This window comes from Lepidochelys kempii, chromosome 6 (genome assembly GCF_965140265.1).
Source record: "Lepidochelys kempii isolate rLepKem1 chromosome 6, rLepKem1.hap2, whole genome shotgun sequence".
NCBI classification, from domain to species: domain Eukaryota; kingdom Metazoa; phylum Chordata; order Testudines; family Cheloniidae; genus Lepidochelys; species Lepidochelys kempii.
This window is the reverse complement of record NC_133261.1, coordinates 25,560,700-25,575,646: the sequence shown is the minus strand read 5'-3', so window position 1 is coordinate 25,575,646 and position 14,947 is coordinate 25,560,700. Positions and strand designations below refer to the sequence as shown.

The window sequence follows — 14,947 nt, the reverse complement described above, 5'->3', positions numbered from 1 at the left end:
AATATATGAGTTTGCCTCAGACAGAAGTCCCCCAGGAGCAATTAATTTCCACACCAGCCCTTACAAAAGACTATGTCTTAATCAGTTCCAAAACCAGAATATCTTGCTTTATTCACCTGCCTCAATAACATACTCCATGGGTTTGTGACTCATGCTAGAACTCATAATCTAATCTTACTAAGAACATAAGAATGGCCCTACTGGGTCAGACCAAAGGTCCATCTAGCCCAGTATCCTGTCTTCTGACAGTGGCCAATGCCAGGTGCCCCGGAGGGAATGAACAGAACAGGTAATCATCAAGTGATCCATCCCTTGTCGCTCATTCCCAGCTTCTGGCAAACAGAGGCTAGGGACACCATTCCTGCCCATCCTGGTTAATAGCCATTGATGGTCCTGTCCTCCATGAATTTATCTAGTTCTTTTTTGAATCCTGTTATGGTCTTGGCCTTCACAGCATCCTCTGGCAAGGAGTTCCACAGGTTGACTGTGCATTGTGTGAAGAAATACTTCCTTTTATTTGTTTTAAACCTGCTGCCTATTAATTTTATTTGGTGACTTTACTTTTATACTTTACAATACGACATATTCCCTAGTTTTTGAACTTCCTCACTCTTGGGAATTTAACTCTGTCAAATGCATCCACCTCTTCCATAATTTTCTAATTTTCCAGTAAGGATAGCTCTAGCTCCCTAAACTTTCTATTATATGTTTGCTTCTTGAGAATTGGCATAATTTTTTTTTATCCTATGATGCCCTCTGCCTAAGCATTTCTGTGCTATAATGAACATAAATGCACTCAATATTTCACATGAGGTTCAGACAAATGCCGGTACACCTTATTTCTGTTTTGCTGAAATAGGAAATTTAATAGGAACACTGCAAAAAACTTTAAAGAATTATATTTTACCTTATTAGCCATCACTCCATTGTAGAGTTCACGTGTCAGCACTACAACCATGGACTTGTAGTAAACAATAATGGACTGAGGACAGGAAAGTCCATCTTCTGCATCACAGAAGTAATTGTCAATGTCAACATGGAAGTTGTCATATTTAGGGGTAATCTGCTTCACAAGGGTATATGTGCAGTTGTCAAGGAATGTGTAATAGGTTCCATCAAATGTAATGTAGTGAGGGTCACCCCAGCCACTACAGACACCTGGTAAAGAGGAAAAATGTAGATGCTAAGACTAAAATAAGTCTACAAGAAAGAATTTAGAAAGTTAAGCCAGTAACTCAACCTTCTAGATAGCCCTGGAACCATGAAAAACAAATCCCCATATATTCCATTTAAGTGTGTTGTATATTTTCAGTGATGTTCTTCCTTAATTTAGTTGTCACTTACATTCACATTCATAATGGTAACAGCAGCCATCCTCACTGAAGACCTTTACTGGTGGGTATCCATTGGCACAGGTAATTTTCTTTACAGGTGGGCATTTTATTTGCTGTATAACAACTTTGTTATTTCCCTCGCAAGTTGCAGTGGTACAGTTGGATATCTTCCATGTTTCACCTGTCTGTTTAAAAAAAAAAAACGGAATTGGTGTCCGAAGAGCTTACAATTAGGTTTGAGCTTTATACAGATTTTTAGTTCCAAAATGTTATGATGCTTGCAGTGTTTGGGTGGTTATGTTTCTTATGATATATTTCTTCTCTCTAATGTTTGACATCCACGTTTTGGAAATTTTGGTGACCGTTATCGTGCAGTACATTTTACACTACAAAATGATGAGCAGTAGTGGAATTGTCTTTGCTCAAACTTTCTAAAACAATTCAACCCAAAGCAGGTAATCAAGGAATATGTTGAAACTTATAAAAAACTGAAAACAGACAGTTATAATGGAAAGGGTTAGGCAGCCGTGTCTACAGGCATTTGTTCTGCTCTGCCTTATGATAATATTCCTATAACTTTTGTGTCAATGGCAAAAAAACAAAACAAAAAACCTTTAAGACTAAACTCTGGCAGTATGGTGCTCTGTGGTAATATTCCATCTGGTGTTCCAAAGCATAATCAGGTTTCTTGGACACACAGTACCCCAGGAATTCTGAAGAGGGCAGGGGAAGCTCTGTAGCTTCTCTACGTGCCCTAAATCTGGACTGTGGCAAGGGGAGGGGACTTCGTGACCCTACTCGTTTCCTGACAGAATCCTTGTAGATGACACCAGCGTACTGGTGCATGCACAGAACTTCCATTATTTTTCATATGTGAGAAAAAGATTCTGTTGAGACTCAGCCAGTGTGAACTTTAATTGAGCAACAAAGCCTGGAGAGCTCCACTGCTTTATACCTCAGTCAGGAGAGGAGCAACCCATGTCAGCATGAGAGATCTCTCCCTAATGATGATCACAGCGGGGAGAAGTGACATCCCCCTAAATTCCCACATATACTAAGGCTGCAGAGGTAATTTTGAAGGTGTGTTTTAACCCAGAGAAATCATATTGCCCCCTTGCCCTTGCAACATGTATGATACTACCGCCCAAAGATCTTCATGAGAAAGAGTGAGAGCTTGGGTTATGCAAAGGGATGTTGGTCAAGGCACAGGGATGAGGGCTCCGTCTGCAGGTGCAGGGTCTGGGGTAGAGCTGGGGATGAGGGGTTCAGGGTGCCGGAGGGGGCTGTGGGTTGAGGCAAGGGGTTGTGATGTGGGAGGGGATGAGGGCTCGGTCTGGGGGTGTGGGCTCTGGGGTGGGGCTGGGGATGAGGGTTTTGGGGAGCAGGTGGGGGCTTTGGGTTTGGGGGGGGTCAGGGGGGCAGTGGTTTGGGGCTGCGGCGCAGGCTTACCTCCGGCAGTCCCGGTCAGTGGCATAGCGGGGGGGTGGGTGGGGGGGGGCAAAGACAGGCTTCCTGCCTGTCCTGACTGTGTTGCGCCCCAGAAGTAGTCAGCAGGTCCGGCTCCTAGGCGGAGGCGCGGCAGGCATTTCTGCATGCTGTTCTTGCCTGCAGCTCCCATTGGCCACAGTTCCCGGCCAATGGGAGTGTGGAGTTAGTGCTCGGGGTGGAGGCAGTGAGTGGAACCCTATGCCCCCGCCTGCCCAGGAGCCGGACCTGCTGGCCATCTCCAGGGTGCAGCACAGAGCCAGGACAGCTAGGGACTAGCCTGCCTTAGCTCCGCAGCACCGCAGACCAGACTTTTAATGGCCTGGTCGGTGATGCTGACCAAAGCTGCCAGGATCCCTTTTCAACTGGGTGTTCCGGTTGAAAATTGGACACCTGGTCACCTATTAGCACACCCTAAGCTTCTCTGTGGGTTACAGTGTAAAGTAGGCCCAGAAACAGTTTTCCACACTATCTTGAGTATACTGAAGAATTATCAGTCCAGTGTAGAGCTAATATACCCCAGGAGTAAGAGGCATCCCCATCCCCTACTCCAGTGTACAGAAGAGGCAAGACTGGCCATTACAGAATGGAGAGAATAAAGAGCTATCCACTTCAGTTACAATAAAATATTTTGGAAGATTAATTCTCTTTGCAATTTGCAGATACCAGGTTGCACAAATTAACATGTAATACCCAGGCTGTCCTACAAGAGTTTATACCAATTTTGCACAAACGGGGGCACATTATCTACCACAAGAATTATTTTAAAAACATATGTGGTCTTTCAGTTTCAAATAATTTATAATGTTCTTTCCTGCGAGCCCCATTATTATTAAAAGTAATTTCAAGCCTGAACAAGATCATAAGAGATCAATACCTTTCTGGGAGGTTTAGCATCAGGACACTCAATTTTAGTGGTGGAACTAACTGTTGTAGTGGGAGTCGTAGTTGGTTTAGATGTTGAAGTTGTCGGAGTATTTGTTGTTGCTGGAGTTGTTGAGCTACATGGTCCCTTAAATCGCTCCACTGAACATGTTTTACTACAAATGGCATAAAAATTACATCCATCCTTGTCTGTTCTGTTGTAAATAATTTCACCTATAAAAAAACAACCATTAGAATACACACAATACAATATACAAAGAAAAAACATAAAATAATGATTGAAAAAACTGCATTAGTTAAATGTGATTATGTAAAATTTTAATATAATTAGAAAATTCTAATCTGTACTTTAATTAAAATACCGACTCAAACATGATATAAAAATCTATTTTAAATATATTCTCATGGATTGTAAAAGACTTACCAGGTGCAAAAACAGCATCCTCAATTTGGCAAAAGCAGTGAGTAGTTGTCATGGTTACTTCTGTTGTTCCTGTTTGTGTACTTGAGAGAGTTGGAGTGGTTACTCGTGTGGGCGTTGTTGACAAAACTGAGGTTGTAACAGGACAATTTACATTTTCTTCACAGCACAAAACACGTACCTCGTAATTGAAACACATTTTAAATTTCCCAATTTGATCCTCATTATTGCACACAAGCCCGAAATTGACATTGCACTGCACAACTTGACCGATCTGGTCGATGCTTATGTCCGGGTAATGTTCTGCCCTACACTCAATATTTTCAGGCTTTCTGCAGATTTTCTCTCCTGCTGCCCTTATGTTGTTATAGGTTTCAATGTCTCCTTCTTTAGGTCCAGAAGAGGGAAAATCAACATCAAACCATTTGGACCATGTGCACGTTGGCTGACACGTTGTAGTTGAGGAAATAGATGTTTGTGAAGTTGTGGGTCTTGGCGATGTTGTGGGGATTTCTGTGGTAGGTAGAGAGGTGGTACCAGTTGTCGTTGTACTTTGGGTTGTTTCACTAGTGGTGGTTTCTACAATTGTGGTAGTTGGCAGTGTTGTGGAGATTGCTGATGTTGTGGTGGTTTCTTTGGGAGGCAGAGTAGTGGTGCCCGTTGTGCTTCTGGTTGTACTTTTAGGTGTAGTGACTGGAGTTGTTTCAGAAGTGGTAGTTCCTGGTGTTTCTGTGACTGGTGGTTTAGGCGAAGTTGTGACTTCACTGGTGGTTTCTTTGAGTGTAGTTGGTGGCGTACGTGTAGTTGTGGTTGCGATACTTCTGGTTGTGGTTGGGCAGTTAGGGTTTTCTTCACAGCAGAAAACACGTACCTCGTAATTGACACACATTTTAAATTTCCCAATTTGATCCTCATTTTTGCACACCAGCCCGAAATTGACATCGCACTGCACAACTTGACCGATCTGGTCGATGCTTATGTCTGGGTAATGTTCTGCCCTGCACTCAATATTTTCGGGCTTTCTACAGATTATCTCTCCTGCTGCCCTTATGTTGTTATAGGTTTCAATGTCTCCTTCTTTAGGTCCAGAAGAGGGAAAATCGACATCAAACCATTTGGACCATGTGCACGTTGGCTGACACGTTGTAGTTGAGGAAATAGATGTTTGTGAAGTTGTGGGTCTTGGCGATGTTGTGGGGATTTCTGTGGTAGGTAGAGAGGTGGTTCCAATTGTCATTGTACTTTGGGTTGTTTCACTAGTGGTGGTTTCTACAATTGTGGTAGTTGGCAGTGTTGTGGAGATTGCTGATGTTGTGGTGGTTTCTTTGGGAGGCAGAGTAGTGGTGCCCGTTGTGCTTCTGGTTGTACTTTTAGGTGTAGTGATTGGAGTTGTTTCAGAAGTGGTAGTTCCTGGTGTTTTCGTGACTGGTGGTTTAGGCGAAGTTGTGACTTCACTGGTGGTTTCTTTGAGTGTAGTTGGTGGCGTACGTGTAGTTGTGGTTGCGATACTTCTGGTTGTGGTTGGGCAGTTAGGGTTTTCTTCACAGCAGAAAACACGTACCTCGTAATTGAAACACATTTTAAATTTCCCAATTTGATCCTCATTTTTGCACACCAGCCCAAAATTGACATCGCACTGCACAACTTGACCGATCTGGTCGATGCTTATGTCCGGGTAATGTTCTGCCCTACATTCAATATTTTCAGGCTTTCTGCAGATTTTCTCTCCTGCTGCCCTTATGTTGTTGTAGGTTTCAATGTCTCCTTCTTTAGGTCCAGAAGAGGGAAAATCAACATCAAACCATTTGGACCATGTGCACGTTGGCTGACACGTTGTAGTTGAGGAAATAGATGTTTGTGAAGTTGTGGGTCTTGGCGATGTTGTGGGGATTTCTGTGGTAGGTAGAGAGGTGGTTCCAATTGTCGTTGTACTTTGGGTTGTTTCACTAGTGGTGGTTTCTACAATTGTGGTAGTTGGCAGTGTTGTGGAGATTGCTGATGTTGTGGTGGTTTCTTTGGGAGGCAGAGTAGTGGTGCCCGTTGTGCTTCTGGTTGTACTTTTAGGTGTAGTGATTGGAGTTGTTTCAGAAGTGGTAGTTCCTGGTGTTTTTGTGACTGGTGGTTTAGGCGAAGTTGTGACTTCACTGGTGGTTTCTTTGAGTGTAGTTGGTGGCGTACGTGTAGTTGTGGTTGCGATACTTCTGGTTGTGGTTGGGCAGTTAGGGTTTTCTTCACAGCAGAAAACACGTACCTCGTAATTGAAACACATTTTAAATTTCCCAATTTGATCCTCATTTTTGCACACCAGCCCAAAATTGACATCGCACTGCACAACTTGACCGATCTGGTCGATGCTTATGTCCGGGTAATGTTCTGCCCTACATTCAATATTTTCAGGCTTTCTGCAGATTTTCTCTCCTGCTGCCCTTATGTTGTTGTAGGTTTCAATGTCTCCTTCTTTAGGTCCAGAAGAGGGAAAATCAACATCAAACCATTTGGACCATGTGCACGTTGGCTGACACGTTGTAGTTGAGGAAATAGATGTTTGTGAAGTTGTGGGTCTTGGCGATGTTGTGGGGATTTCTGTGGTAGGTAGAGAGGTGGTTCCAATTGTCGTTGTACTTTGGGTTGTTTCACTAGTGGTGGTTTCTACAATTGTGGTAGTTGGCAGTGTTGTGGAGATTGCTGATGTTGTGGTGGTTTCTTTGGGAGGCAGAGTAGTGGTGCCCGTTGTGCTTCTGGTTGTACTTTTAGGTGTAGTGATTGGAGTTGTTTCAGAAGTGGTAGTTCCTGGTGTTTTTGTGACTGGTGGTTTAGGCGAAGTTGTGACTTCAATGGTGGTTTCTTTGAGTGTAGTTGGTGGCGTACGTGTAGTTGTGGTCGCAATACTCCCGGTTGTGGTTGGGCAGTTAGGGTTTTCTTCACAGCAGAAAACACGTACCTCGTAATTGACACACATTTTAAATTTCCCAATTTGATCCTCATTTTTGCACACCAGCCCGAAATTGACATCACACTGCACAACTTGACCGATCTGGTCGATGCTTATGTCCGGGTAATCTTCTGCCCTACACTCAATATTTTCAGGCTTTCTGCAGATTTTCTCTCCTGCTGCCCTTATGTTGTTATAGGTTTCAATGTCTCCTTCTTTAGGTCCAGAAGAGGGAAAATCAACATCAAACCATTTGGACCATGTGCACGTTGGCTGACACGTTGTAGCTGAGGAAATAGATGTTTGTGAAGTTGTGGGTCTTGGCGATGTTGTGGGGATTTCTGTGGTAGGTAGAGAGGTGGTACCAGTTGTCGTTGTACTTTGGGTTGTTTCACTAGTGGTGGTTTCTACAATTGTGGTAGTTGGCAGTGTTGTGGAGATTGCTGATGTTGTGGTGGTTTCTTTGGGAGGTAGAGTAGTGGTGCCCGTTGTGCTTCTGGTTGTACTTTTAGATGTAGTGATTGGAGTTGTTTCAGAAGTGGTAGTTCCTGGTGTTTTTGTGACTGGTGGTTTAGGCGAAGTTGTGACTTCAATGGTGGTTTCTTTGAGTGTAGTTGGTGGCGTACGTGTAGTTGTGGTCGCGATACTTCTGGTTGTGGTTGGGCAGTTAGGGTTTTCTTCACAGCAGAAAACACGTACCTCGTAATTGAAACACATTTTAAATTTCCCAATTTGATCCTCATTTTTGCACACCAGCCCAAAATTGACATCGCACTGCACAACTTGACCGATCTGGTTGATGCTTATGTCCGGGTAATGTTCTGCCCTACACTCAATATTTTCAGGCTTTCTGCAGATTTTCTCTCCTGCTGCCCTTATGTTGTTATAGGTTTCAATGTCTCCTTCTTTAGGTCCAGAAGAGGGAAAATCAACATCAAACCATTTGGACCATGTGCACGTTGGCTGACACGTTGTAGTTGAGGAAATAGATGTTTGTGAAGTTGTGGGTCTTGGCGATGTTGTGGGGATTTCTGTGGTAGGTAGAGAGGTGGTACCAGTTGTCATTGTACTTTGGGTTGTTTCACTAGTGGTGGTTTCTACAATTGTGGTAGTTGGCAGTGTTGTGGAGATTGCTGATGTTGTGGTGGTTTCTTTGGGAGGTAGAGTAGTGGTGCCCGTTGTGCTTCTGGTTGTACTTTTAGGTGTAGTGATTGGAGTTGTTTCAGAAGTGGTAGTTCCTGGTGTTTTTGTGACTGGTGGTTTAGGCGAAGTTGTGACTTCACTGGTGGTTTCTTTGAGTGTAGTTGGTGGCGTACGTGTAGTTGTGGTTGCGATACTTCTGGTTGTGGTTGGGCAGTTTGGGTTTTCTTCACAGCAGAAAACACGTACCTCGTAATTGAAACACATTTTAAATTTCCCAATTTGATCCTCATTTTTGCACACCAGCCCAAAATTGACATCGCACTGCACAACTTGACCAATCTGGTTGATGCTTATGTCCGGGTAATGTTCTGCCCTACACTCAATATTTTCAGGCTTTCTGCAGATTTTCTCTCCTGCTGCCCTTATGTTGTTGTAGGTTTCAATGTCTCCTTCTTTAGGTCCAGAAGAGGGAAAATCAACATCAAACCATTTGGACCATGTGCACGTTGGCTGACACGTTGTAGTTGAGGAAATAGATGTTTGTGAAGTTGTGGGTCTTGGCGATGTTGTGGGGATTTCTGTGGTAGGTAGAGAGGTGGTACCAGTTGTCGTTGTACTTTGGGTTGTTTCACTAGTGGTGGTTTCTACAATTGTGGTAGTTGGCAGTGTTGTGGAGATTGCTGATGTTGTGGTGGTTTCTTTGGGAGGTAGAGTAGTGGTGCCCGTTGTGCTTCTGGTTGTACTTTTAGGTGTAGTGACTGGAGTTGTTTCAGAAGTGGTAGTTCCTGGTGTTTTTGTGACTGGTGGTTTAGGCGAAGTTGTGACTTCAATGGTGGTTTCTTTGAGTGTAGTTGGTGGCGTACGTGTAGTTGTGGTCGCGATACTCCCGGTTGTGGTTGGGCAGTTAGGGTTTTCTTCACAGCAGAAAACACGTACCTCGTAATTGAAACACATTTTAAATTTCCCAATTTGATCCTCATTTTTGCACACCAGCCCAAAATTGACATCGCACTGCACAACTTGACCGATCTGGTTGATGCTTATGTCCGGGTAATGTTCTGCCCTACACTCAATATTTTCAGGCTTTCTGCAGATTTTCTCTCCTGCTGCCCTTATGTTGTTATAGGTTTCAATGTCTCCTTCTTTAGGTCCAGAAGAGGGAAAATCAACATCAAACCATTTGGACCATGTGCACGTTGGCTGACACGTTGTAGTTGAGGAAATAGATGTTTGTGAAGTTGTGGGTCTTGGCGATGTTGTGGGGATTTCTGTGGTGGGTAGAGAGGTGGTACCAGTTGTCGTTGTACTTTGGGTTGTTTCACTAGTGGTGGTTTCTACAATTGTGGTAGTTGGCAGTGTTGTGGAGATTGCTGATGTTGTGGTGGTTTCTTTGGGAGGTAGAGTAGTGGTACCCGTTGTGCTTCTGGTTGTACTTTTAGGTGTAGTGATTGGAGTTGTTTCAGAAGTGGTAGTTCCTGGTGTTTTTGTGACTGGTGGTTTAGGCGAAGTTGTGACTTCACTGGTGGTTTCTTTGAGTGTAGTTGGTGGTGTACGTGTAGTTGTGGTCGCGATACTTCTGGTTGTGGTTGGGCAGTTAGGGTTTTCTTCACAGCAGAAAACACGTACCTCGTAATTGAAACACATTTTAAATTTCCCAATTTGATCCTCATTTTTGCACACCAGCCCAAAATTGACATCGCACTGCACAACTTGACCGATCTGGTTGATGCTTATGTCCGGGTAATGTTCTGCCCTACACTCAATATTTTCAGGCTTTCTGCAGATTTTCTCTCCTGCTGCCCTTATGTTGTTATAGGTTTCAATGTCTCCTTCTTTAGGTCCAGAAGAGGGAAAATCAACATCAAACCATTTGGACCATGTGCACGTTGGCTGACACGTTGTAGTTGAGGAAATAGATGTTTGTGAAGTTGTGGGTTTTGGCGATGTTGTGGGGATTTCTGTGGTAGGTAGAGAGGTGGTACCAGTTGTCGTTGTACTTTGGGTTGTTTCACTAGTGGTGGTTTCTACAATTGTGGTAGTTGGCAGTGTTGTGGAGATTGCTGATGTTGTGGTGGTTTCTTTGGGAGGTAGAGTAGTGGTGCCCGTTGTGCTTCTGGTTGTACTTTTAGGTGTAGTGACTGGAGTTGTTTCAGAAGTGGTAGTTCCTGGTGTTTTTGTGACTGGTGGTTTAGGCGAAGTTGTGACTTCAATGGTGGTTTCTTTGAGTGTAGTTGGTGGCGTACGTGTAGTTGTGGTCGCGATACTTCTGGTTGTGGTTGGGCAGTTAGGGTTTTCTTCACAGCAGAAAACACGTACCTCGTAATTGACACACATTTTAAATTTCCCAATTTGATCCTCATTTTTGCACACCAGCCCAAAATTGACATCGCACTGCACAACTTGACCGATCTGGTCGATGCTCTTGTCCGGGTAATGTTCTGCCCTACACTCAATATTTTCAGGCTTTCTGCAGATTTTCTCTCCTGCTGCCCTTATGTTGTTGTAGGTTTCAATGTCTCCTTCTTTAGGTCCAGAAGAGGGAAAATCAACATCAAACCATTTGGACCATGTGCACATTGGCTGACACGTTGTAGTTGAGGAAATAGATGTTTGTGAAGTTGTGGGTCTTGGCGATGTTGTGGGGATTTCTGTGGTAGGTAGAGAGGTGGTACCAATTGTCGTTGTGCTTTGGGTTGTTTCACTAGTGGTGGTTTCTACAATTGTGGTAGTTGGCAGTGTTGTGGAGATTGTTGATGTTGTTGTGACTGGAGTTCTTTCTGGTGTTGTTTTACTCACCAGTGTGGTTTCTTTAGTTGTACTGTGCATTGCTTTAGTCGTTTCTTGATGTATAGGTCCTGTTTGAGGTGGTTTTGTTGTTTTTATATGGGTAATAATGTGGTGTGTTATTGCTGTCGTCCTTGTTGTTACTGTCTTTGTCGTGGCTGGGGTGGTTTTTACTATTGGAGTAGTTGCTGGGGTGGTTGTTTCTATTCGGGTAGTAGCTGGGGTGGTTGTTACTCTTGGAGTAGTGGCTGGGGTGGTTGTTCCTATTTGGGTAATGGTTGGGGTGGTTGTTAGTATTGTTGTGGTGGTTGTTACTCTTGGAGTAGTGGCTGGGGTGGTTGTTCCTATTGGGGTAGTGGTTGGGGTGGTTGTTAGTATTGTTGTGGTGGTTGTTACTCTTGGAGTAGTGGCTGGGGTGGTTGTTACTCTTGGAGTAGTGGCTGGGGTGGTTGTTCCTATTGGGGTAATGGTTGGAGTGGTTGTTAGTATTGTTGTGGTGGTTGTTTCTCTTGGAGTAGTGGCTGGGGTGGTTGTTCCTATTGGGGTAATGGTTGGTGTGGTTGTTACTCTTGGAGTAGTGGCTGGGGTGGTTGTTCCTATTGGGGTAATGGTTGGGGTGGTTGTTAGTATTGTGGTGGTGGTTGTTAGTATTGTTGTAGTGGCTGGGGTGGTTGTTACAATTGGGGTAGTGGCTGGGGTGGTTGTTACTGTCATTGTAGTGGCTGGGCATGGTACATTTACATTTTGGCAACACTGAATTTTGATCTGGTAATTATAGCAGATTGGTGGAAGTTGATCCTTGTTATAACATATCAGCCCTTCTGTTTTGCTGCATATTACATTTTGCTCCAGATCATTTAATGCTGTGTTAGGGAATCTTTCTGCTCTACATTCCACAGCCTTTGGAGCTTTGCATACTTTGTATCCTTTGGCTCTTATATTCTTAAATGTATCGAAATCTCCACCATTGATAGCAGACCCTGGGTAACTTACATCATACCATTGTGACCATTCACATAGTTCTTTAAAACAACCAGGAGTTGTTATAGGAACAGTTGTCACAGCTGTTGTAGTTTCTGAGACTGTGGTTATTGCTGGAGTAGTTACTGTTATTGATGATGTAGGTTTTGTTGTTGAAATAGGTGTAGTAGTTGCAGCTGTGGTAGTTTCAGTGGTTGTTGGTGTAGTGGTTGTACTTACTATTGTGGTAAATTCTGTGGTGGTGGTTTGAGTAGTGGTTGGTGAAGTAGTTGTAGTTGTAAAAGTGTCTGGAATTGGTGTTGAGGTTATTGGCGTAGTGGTTGGTATTGTAGTAGTAGTGTGAGGGGTTGTCATGGTTGTAGTACCTGAGGTTGTTGTAGTTGGTGTGGTTGTGGTAGTGAAAGGTGTAGTTGTGATTGTTGTAGTTTCTATGCTGGTGGTGGATGAATGTGTAGTTCCTACTGTTGATGTAGTTTCTGTAGTTGTAGAAGTCAGTGTGGACGTTTCTGTTGAAACAATGGGTGTGCCTAGAGTAGTTGTAGTTTCTGTGGTTGTGGTAGTGAAAGGTATAGTTATGATTGTTGTAGTTTCTACAGGGGTGGTTGTTAAAGGAGTAGCTGTTGTAACTTCTTTGGTTGTGGTTTCTGTTGTTGTGGTGGTTGAAGGTGTAGTTCTTACTGTTGAAGTTGTAGTTTCTGTAGTTGTAGGAGTCTGGGTGGAAGTTTCCGTTGAAACAATAGTTGTGCCTGCAGTTGTTGTAGTTTCTGTAGTTGTGGATGGACAATGACTAAAATCATCACAGCAGAATACTTTTATTTGATAGTTATAGCACATTTGGAGCACTCCTTCCTGATCTTCATTTCTGCAGACAAGTCCAAAGGATACATTGCACTGGACAGTTTGGCCAATGTTATCAATTGATTTTTCTGGGAATTTCTCAGCTCGACATTCTATATTTTCAGGTTTGCTGCAGATCACTTTTCCTGCTGCTCTAATATCATCATATGTTTCAGAATCTCCTTTATTGTCCAGACTGGGAAAATGGACATCATGCCATTCAGACCATTTGCATTTTGGTTTACAAGGTGTTATGGAGGTGATTTCCCCTGTAGTATATACAGTTTCTGTTGAAGGGCTAGAAGTTGTTTCAGGGATTGTTGTTGTTGGAGCTGTGGTTCTAAGAGTTGAAGTGGACACACTCGCTGTTTCTGTGACTGGAGTTGTGGAAGGAGTTTTGGAGGTCATGGTACTTGTGGAAAGAATAGTTGTTTTAGGTTCTGTGCTGGTAGGTAGTGCTGTAGTTGTTGAAGATATACTGGTTACAGTAGTTTCTGGAGTGGTCGTTTTTGAGATGGGTGTTGTAGTCTCCTCAGGCGTTGTGGTGGCAGGAGTTGTATAATCACATGGTACAAAGCTACAGCATAAGATTTTTATCTGGAAGTTGTCACAGATCATTTGATGCTGATCCTTATTATAACATATTAGTCCCGTTGTTGTACTACATTCTACTTTTTGCTCTAGTTCATTTAATGGTGTGTTTGGGAATTTTTCAGCTCTGCATTCAACAGCCTTTGGAGCTTTGCAAACTTTATAACCTTTGTCTCTTAAGTTATCAAAAGTGTCAAAATCTCCATCGTTGATCCCAGGCCCTGGATGGCTCACATCATACCATTGTGACCACTGACATACTTCACGAACGCAGACTGGTGTAGTCGGTGTCACTGTAGTTAAAAACCAAAAATAATGAAAATTTAGTACTCAACCTTCAATTTTAAATGAAGAATACCAAGAAGTTCCAGCAAATATTCTCTTTTCTGTTATACCAAATAGACTGAGTGTGATGTCTACTATCTGTAGGAAGATGGGCTTGTCTAGGCACTGGCCAAAGGGCATGAGCTAGTATACTCAGCTCAAAAATATATCCATTTATTAGGCTAGTTAAATTATAATGAATATCCATTCAAATAGTGAAAATAACCACAACATATGAATTTGTTGGTATGCCTGGATTTATCACTTCCAAGGGCATGTCCATTATTTCTTGTGATGTGCTAGGAAAAAGAGTAATGACCAAAATTTCAAAAATAGTTGCCTGACTTACACATGCATAATTTGCACACTTGGGAAAAAACATCTTTGCATAACATTTTCCATTTTGCGCAGCATGTTTGCACTTTCTCATGAACATTAAGGTCCCGATCCAAAGCCCACTGAAGCTATGGAAAGACATAATTGAATTCAGTGGGCTTTGGAGTAGGCCACATATGCACATAATTTATTTGTTATATAAATTTACTGCTCATGAACATGTCACATTGCCTGCACTCCTCTCTATTTATTCATAGAACAATTACTGCAGGGTTGAATCAGGGGTATAAGTTTTCTTATGCTGTCCTAATGTGCTTCAAGTCTGTTTGTAAAGGACCATCTCTTGGGTGGAGAGAGTAGTTCATGCTCCTTGCTGATTCAATGCAGGCCTCTCTGAAACTTCTGAAAAGTTGCCAGTTAATGTCAACTATGGTGACAGTTTCTGTGATGTAGCACTAAGAACTATAATAAAATGACTAACTAATCTCACGTGTGCTACCAAACAACCATCAGATGGTCATGACTTTCAGCCATTACCAATCTGGGACAGATTGAACCAGAGATCTAGAGGTGAAAAGCATAGTATCTCGGTCTGAGCAATCCATTTACTAACCACATTTTCAAAATACTGTGATACTGACAGGGATTTTAGGAGAAATTAGTCATTCTGCAATTTAATAAATGAATAATAGGGAATGATTCTATGACTGTGCCGATTACTATCTGTGGAAATTTTCTATATAGCAGTTTTAACAAGAGTGGTATAGAATCAGTTGCCATAACAGTTTATAAAATACCCATGGGATTGTTTTCTAATGAATCTGTCTGAATTTGAGCAAAGATAATATCAAAACCATGCACAGTGGTTTTATTTTCTATATTTTCATGTTTCAA

The 14,947-nt window shown here is 42.7% G+C and overlaps 1 protein-coding gene across 1 annotated transcript in view; it reads right to left on the bottom strand.

Moving 5' to 3' along the window:
- LOC140912581 (mucin-5AC-like) overlaps positions 1–14,947 on the bottom strand; it is a 57,795-nt gene that overhangs the window by 13,887 nt on the left and 28,961 nt on the right. The window contains exons 31-34 of the mRNA XM_073347198.1: positions 4,129–13,686; positions 3,697–3,917; positions 1,345–1,519; positions 908–1,158 (exon numbers count right to left, since the gene is read on the bottom strand). Coding sequence (XP_073203299.1) covers positions 908–1,158; positions 1,345–1,519; positions 3,697–3,917; positions 4,129–13,686 — 10,205 coding nt within the window. The remainder of the gene's footprint in view (positions 1–907; positions 1,159–1,344; positions 1,520–3,696; positions 3,918–4,128; positions 13,687–14,947) is intronic.